This window comes from Babylonia areolata, chromosome 13, assembly GCF_041734735.1.
Source record: "Babylonia areolata isolate BAREFJ2019XMU chromosome 13, ASM4173473v1, whole genome shotgun sequence".
Classification (NCBI taxonomy): domain Eukaryota; kingdom Metazoa; phylum Mollusca; class Gastropoda; order Neogastropoda; family Buccinidae; genus Babylonia; species Babylonia areolata.
The window spans coordinates 15126141-15134109 of NC_134888.1; the positions used below are offsets into that span (position 1 = coordinate 15126141).

General features: G+C 40.6%; 1 protein-coding gene across 1 annotated transcript in view; it reads left to right on the forward strand.

The window, feature by feature from the left end:
- The window catches only part of LOC143288846 (uncharacterized), a 19187-nt gene extending 11566 nt beyond the window's left edge, over nt 1–7621 (forward strand). The window contains exons 11-14 of the mRNA XM_076597494.1: nt 1594–1710; nt 2025–2108; nt 3853–3962; nt 7095–7621. Of these exons, the coding sequence (XP_076453609.1) occupies nt 1594–1710; nt 2025–2108; nt 3853–3962; nt 7095–7104 (321 nt within the window). The 3' untranslated portion in view covers nt 7105–7621. The remainder of the gene's footprint in view (nt 1–1593; nt 1711–2024; nt 2109–3852; nt 3963–7094) is intronic.
- Nucleotides 7622–7969: the final 348 nt, after the last annotated feature.

Genomic DNA, 7969 nt, shown 5'->3' on the forward strand with positions numbered 1-7969 from the left:
CAACAGAATGAGCAGACCCACCAAGCGCCGACTGAAAAGAGGCAGCTTCGTCCACCAGTCAAGACGCCTTGAAAGACAAACCCCAGTCTTGATGGAACACGAAGCAAAGCCTATCCCGGCAAATGTCACCCAGCCATCTTGGAAGAGGCAGGTTTTCCCAACAGTCGTCACCAGCATTTCCGGAGTGGAGAAGACAGGAACACAGTCAGACACCCAAAGGAAGGCCCTGGCCATGGAGTACATCTGCAACCAGTTCCCCCAGGAAGACTGTACCCATGTCTATACAGATGGCTTCGCCACAGAAGCAACGAGGGATGGTGGAGCTGGAATCTTCCTCCGATACAAAGACGGAGGTGAAGAAATTGCAATCCCAACAGGAAAATACTCCAACTTCCGAGCTGAGCGAGAAGCCCACAACAGTCTCGCAGAACTCCACAAGAACAACAGGGCAGGTGGTGGTGTTCTCAGACGCTCTCTCCGTGCTCCAAGCCCTCAAGAACTCCCGCTGCAAAGAACAGAACCATCTCAGTTCAGCTCTTGTTGCCCTGAGTGCCAGAGTGGAGAAAGTGGTGATACAATGGGTACCAGCACACTGTGCCATCAGAGGCAACGAAAAAGTGGACATTCTGGCAAAAGACAGTGCACAGGAGCAGGCCAACAAACTGGTGTCATACGATGAAATCAAGACAATCATCAATGCACAGCAAGGAATAAAGTGGCGCCTCCAGCACCCCAAACATAATCCAGAAGACAGCTACCATTTGCTGGAACGACGGGAACAGGTCAAGATCTTCCGCCTGAGGACTGGACACAACCGCCTGCTCCACCACATGCACACAAAATTTGGCATTGGACAGAGTGGACAGCGCCCTTGTGGTGAGGGACCAATGACAACCGACCGCATTCTTCAAGACTGTAGGACGCATGCAGCATCCAGGAGGAAGTACTGGCCAACACCGACAGCAGTGGAAGCCAAACTGTACGGCACCCTGGAGGAGCTGCGACGGACGGCAGCCTTCATCGAGGACACCGGGCTGCTCATCTAATGGGAGGCGAACGAGGAAGAAGAAGAAGAATACCATTCTTCAACAAGACTGGCCAAAGAAGATTACGATTAATAAAGTCAAATGCCTTTCAAAACCAATAAAGCAAAATACAACTTACCGTTAAAGGAAAACTGTTTCTGTACAAGTTCAAGCAACGTAAACATATGGTCCACAGTAGAGTATCCTTTTTCTAAAAAAATAAGCATGGTGGTCACCAGTGATATCATTCTCCTCTACCCATTCTTGCAGTCTTTTGTTGATAATTATTCCAAACAGTTTACCACTTATGTCATTAAAGAAAGTTCCCCTATAATTATTGGGATTACTAACATCCCCTTTCTTATGAAATAATGGGCATAATAACTGATTATATCTAATTAGTTGTAGATACCTTTTTCAAACAATTTATTAAACAGTTTAAGACAGAGACAGGAAGAGATGGAGAAAGAGCGGTATTAAAAACGTATTATATTCCTAAACCACAAACACTGTATCCTGTGACAGTGATTGATTTGTCATCTTTCGTCTTTGATTTTGTTGTTCTCAGTTCTTCCAGTTCACGAAGAGTGTGTGTGCAATGCAAGAGGCAGCAGGAGAACACCCCATAGCTGATGTCATTGACAGTGCCCTTGAGACAGAGGAAGGCAGGGCGACTCTTATGGCTGTAAGTTTTGGGTGCCCTGAACCATACAGTTACCCTTCATGCTTCTTCGTGTGTGTGTGTGTGTGTGTGTGTGTGTGTGTGTGTGTGTGTGTGCAGAGGTGTCGTGGTGGTGTGGTGTTGGTGGGTGTATGTGTATTTGTGTGGGCTTATGTCTGCATGTGTGCACGACTCTGTGTGTGTGTGTGTGTGTGTGTGTGTGTGTGTGTGTGTGTGTGTGAAGTAATATATACCCATACCTCATACACCTTATCTTGTGACACTAATTCATTTACCACATTCATTTTTGTTGTTGTTGTTATTGTTGTTGCTCTCAGATGGTCGAGATCATGAAGAATATCCGTGCAGTGAAAGAAGTAGCAGGACACTTCATAGCTGATGCCATAAACGGTGCTAATCAGGTGAGACAAGTGTGCTGAAATTGTTTCATTAATGAACTTACGTTAACGAATGATATATCATGCGGTGAAAAGATATGAATCGGATTTTTTCAGAGAATGTGTGACAGACAGAGAGAGAGAGAGAGAGAGAGAGAGAGAGAGAGAGAGAGAGAGATTATAAACGTTACGCATTATGCGATGAAACACAATGAACGGGATTCCATAGAGTGTGTGACAGAGAGAGAGAGACACACAGAGAGAGACAGAGAGAGACAGAGAGACAGACGCACTCACGCACGCACACACACACACACACACACACAAGGCCAGAGGATCACACTGAAACGAACCACAAGAAGATTAATTGCCGTCACTAATAATGTCGATTTCCTTTCTTCCTATTTGCATTGAATTTCGTTAACTCCTTTAGAACACATGCATTGTTATATGAAAGAATGTTTGCCACACTGTTTTGATCAGGAACACCTGAGAACGAGTCCAGTTTTAATAAGTTTTTCCCAATGTCGTTGTAAGCAGTACAGTGAAACAAAAAGTGAACTTCATCTTCCAATCCATTTTCACATGATGGACAATTGATATCTGACTGGTCTTCGTTATCAGTTTACCACCTACTCTGGGACGGAATCTTACAAGGTTATCCCTGCCACATTTATTTGTGACACATGACAGATACTTTCCTGCCTGGAAAACACCTTTGAAAAAATTAAACCATCTATATTTGTCATCACACTCCATCTCCGAATACCAGAATGCCGTTTTGCTTCCTCATGAAAAAAGTCTGTCTTTGAATTCAGCGATACATCTGGACTCACTTCCGATGCCCTGGCTTAGCTATACAATTCCAAAGCCTTTTTTTTTTTTTTTTTTACAAATGTTTTTTGAATATTTCATACCCAATTGTAATGGCCACATTCACGTTGCATCAAAAGCATTTCGTATACCTGTGTCCACATTCTAGATGAAGAAAGTTGAACAAGTGGGTATCATCCTGTTTCACCATAAAGCTTTTTGTTTCATGCATGCAGGGGAACATTTAAGAATCTTTTCATGGCAAACGTATGAATAACTTCGATTTATTTACACTCTGCTTTTATACCACATACTTCAGCTGTGTTTGTTAAGACAGTTCGATTTGTGAATCAGTTTCCAAAACTGGTTAGGAACTATAGCTCCAAGTTTTCTAAGAGACTCCATTATTCATATAACACTTTTCTTCCCCTTTCTGCAGGTCAAGACAAAACAGTAACGAAACTAATAAAACCACCTTTCCCTGCCAGCCAAGTGCTCCCCCCCCCCAAACCCCCACCCTCCATCCTCCCCCTTTTTTTTCAATACCACTATATCTGTCTTTTCAAGGTTGGCTGTCAGGCACAATCTGTCTGATTTCCTTTTTAAACAGTTCAGTTCATTTGGCGGTCCAAGAAACGAATCAGATAATAGGATGATATCAGCAGCAAATAAAAACAAACACATTTCAAAAGTTCCAGGAGTAAGTTGGATACCATGCTTTCCTGATCTGGACAGATCAATGACCAATGCGTTATCAAAAAAGAAAACAGCTTTAACTCCTCTTGGACAGTCGGAGAAATCAGAATAGCAACATTTTTCACGAATGCAAGCCAGCACATTATCATAAAATTAATACCCCTGAGCTAGTAATAAAGTTTGCCAGATCACACACACCATCTTATGTGACACTGATCAATTTGTCATATATCGTCTTTGTTGTTGTTGTTGCTTTCAGTTCATCCAGTTCATTAGGAATGTCGGTGCAATGCAAGCGGCAGCAGCACAACAAATTGCTAATGCCATGCAAAGTGTCCCTCAGACAATGGCTGGCAAGAAGGACCTGCAGTAAGTTCACATTTCGGTGCCACTCTCAACGTTTCATCTTGTGTGCGCGCGCGCGCGCGTGTCTTTCTGTTTGTCTGTCTGTCTGTCTATGTGCGTGCGTGCGTGCGTGTGTGTGTGTCTGTCTGTCTGTGTCTTTCTGTGTCTGTGTGTGAGGATGGTAGAGGGTGTGTATATGTGTGTATGAGCGTGCGCATATATGTCCGTATGTGTGTGTGTGTGTGTGTGTGTGTGTGTGTGTGTGTGTTTCTCTCTCTCTCTCTCTCTCTCTCTCTCTCTCTCTCTCTCTCTCTCTCTCTGTGGTTTATTAAAATAGATTTGTATTCCCAGACCACACATACCTTATACAGTGACACTGCTAAATTTGTCATCTTTCGACTGTGTTGTTGTTGATGCTCTCAGATCATCCAGTTCATGTAGAATATCCATACAAGGTAAAAGGCAGAAAGAGGGGGAGGAAGGAGAAACAGCAAGGGAGAGTGAGGCAGACAGAGACAGACAGACAGACAGACAGACAGATAGACAGACAGACATAAATAGAGAGATGCTCTTCTAAGTAAGTACCTATTATAGTGCCATGGTTTCTTATTATTATGTGTGTGGGAGATTTGTGTGTGTGTGTGTGTGTGTGCACGCTCATGTGTGCTTCTTTACACGCTGTGTGTGTGTGGGTGTGTGTATGTGTGTGTGTGTGTGTGTGTGTGTGTGTGTGTGTGTGTGTGTGTGTGTGTGTGTGTGTGCGTGCGTCTGTGTGTTGCTGCACGATGTAAGTTATTCAGTTGTGTTTGTAAACCTATAACTGTCTCTGAAATCAAAATAATATGATCTGGTAACTAAAGAATAAGCAATTCAAATACATCAAGTGAAAATATGGCACCACATCTACCATTATTGATTACTTCTATGGCTACGTCATTTATATAAGCAAAGAAAAAAGTATAGGGCTACAAGCGTCTCCTTGTTTGACCCCAAATGTAAATGAAATATAATCTGTCCATTTGGCACCACACCAGACTTTACCTTTGACTACATCATACATACTTATAATACACCTGTATATTTAAATGTTATATATTTTTTCAAAAGATCTGACCAGAGGAGATTTCTACTTATGGAATCAAAAGCTTTTTCAAAGTCCCTAAACGCTACATATAGTTTACGATTGTGTGAAAACTGTTTTTATATTAGAGCTAATAAGATAAACATGTGGTCGATTGTTGAATATCCATTTTTAAACCCAGCTTGACACTCACATGTAATATTTTTTTCAACTCACTCCTGTATTCTGTTTTTAATGATTATTCCGAGTAATTTACTGCAAAGAAATTCCTCTATAATTATGTGGGTCACTAACATCACCTTTCTTTTAAGATTGGTTGGATAGCAGATCACCATGTTTATTAAACATTTTCATGAAAAAAACAAAAACACTGCCTGATAATTTAAATTATCAAATAAATCGGCAATAACGCAATTGGGACCAGCTGTTTTTCGACTTTTTAATTTTCCAAAGGCAAGTAGTATTTCTTCTGCAGAGACGGACGATACATATAGACTGTTTCAAGTGTGTGTGTGTGTGTGTGTGTGTGTGTGTGTGTGTGTGTGTGTGTGTGTGTGTGTGTGTGTGTGTGTGTGTGTGTGTGTGTGTGTGTGTGTGTGTGTGCTCGCGTTTGCGATTGCGATTGCGATTGCAAGAGTATGCATTGTGAGTTTGAGCACAGTTTATACTTTCTGCAGGACTTTTCTGGTCTTTGGTAGTTCATTCCAAAGGATTTCTTTGACAATTTGGGCTTTCATTGGTTACGCACTCTGTGTATATGCACTTGCACGACATATTACAGACCATAGTGGCATGATGTTGTGTTACATCAGAACCCATTTTGTATTACATTAGAGACTACAGTGATGCTGCATTGCATTATTGATAACAGTACCATTGCATATTACATTACAGACAATAGTTACATAAGTCATTTAACACTACGAAATATATTTGTGACATTATATTCCTTTACAACATATTGTATCAAAGAAATCAGTAATACGACATTATGCTACATTGCACACCAAACTGACATGACATAATATTACAGACAACAGCGGCGTGATATCAAAATATTTTCCAGACCAGTTTGATATCATATCCTGATACATTTCAGACCAATTTGACATTACATTACAGACCACAATGACATGGCATTATTTTACATTTCAGAACAGAGTGACATGCCATTACATAACGTTTCTGACCACACTGACATGGCATTAGATAACAGACCACACTGACATGGCATTAGATAACAGACCACACTGACATGGCATTAGATAACAGACCACACTGACATGGCATTAGATAACAGACCACACTGACATGATATTTTGTTACATTTTACAACATAGTGACATGACATTATATCACATTTCAGGCCACAGAGTTATGACATTATATGGCATTTCAGACCACAATGTTATGACAACAGATTGCATTTCAGACCACAGTAATATGACAAATTACATTTCAAACCACAGTGACATGACATTATATTACATATACCAGTGACATGACATCATACTGAACTGCAGGCCACAGTGATATGACATTATATCAATCTTCAGATCGCAGTGTTATGACTGTATGTTACAATTTAGACCACAGTGTTATAATAATAATGATAATGATAATGATATTTATATAACGCTGGATCTTGTGCAGAGACAGATCAAAGCGCTGTCGCGCCAGTCAATCACACGCATGCTGTTATAACAGTATATTACATTTCAGACCACAGTGTTATAACAACATATTACATTTCAGACCACAGTGTTATAACAGTACATTACATTTCAGACCACAGTGTTATAACAGTACATTACATTTCAGACCACAGTGTTATAACAGTATATTACATTTCAGACCACAGTGTATATACATTTCAGACCACAGTGTTATAACATCACATTACATTTCAGACCACAGTGTTATCACGGTACATTACATTTCAGACCACAGTGTTATAACAGTACATTACATTTCAGACCACAGTGTTATAACAGTACATTACATTTCAGACCACAGTGTTATAACAGTACATTACATTTCAGACCACAGTGTTATAACAGTATATTACATTTCAGACCACAGTGACCAAAGGACCCGAGACACCGTAGCCTGCAGAGTCCCAGGTGCTAGAGGAAGAAACAAAATGAGGACAGTCATTGGATCCACATCTTGCAAACCAAGGATATATGTATATTTCAGACTTCTTGATCCTGCTGCAATGGCGATGTCAAGTCCAAAGCTTTCATTTAACAATGCCGATTCAGTTGGATGAAACATGTTTTATCTTGCTTTTATATTACTATTTCAGTTGTACACTGGCTTTATCAGAACCTGATCAATCACGAACTGAACCCAAGACTCGCGGTTTATTGGTTTCCATCAGAATAACTAGAACCATTATGTTGATATTTCAATGCTAATTCACTTAACCTATATTTAACTTTAGTTGTTAACACTTTCACTGTATGATCTATATTTTAAAGGGTATTATTTAGGTATGATCGACGTATGGTAAGCTTTTTGCATAAATGCATATTTATCGATGCAAAAGCAAGTATTATTGGCTGTGTGCAGTCTCCAAATCAAAGCTTTTCAAACATGAATAAACACTTTCTCCACATGCAAACTGTCTTGTGACTTATATAAAAAGAGTTACGTGTGTTGCGCGTTTTGTGTTGTTTTGTTTTGTGTCTATTCCCTGACACAAACTACCGCACAAAATACCGCTTTGTTGTCTTGTGCGTTATTCAGTCTTTGCTTCCTCGGAAGGAGCAGCTGGATGTTTTCTGACAGAACTCAGTTTCATTCATTATAATATTCTCTATCGTGACGTGTTGTGAAGTGTCGAGTCGTGTCGCATCATTGTCGTGACGCGTTCTGTTGTAATGTGCTTGGATATGCCACACACACACACACACACACACACAATTTCCCCGGAGGACGTTCCAGG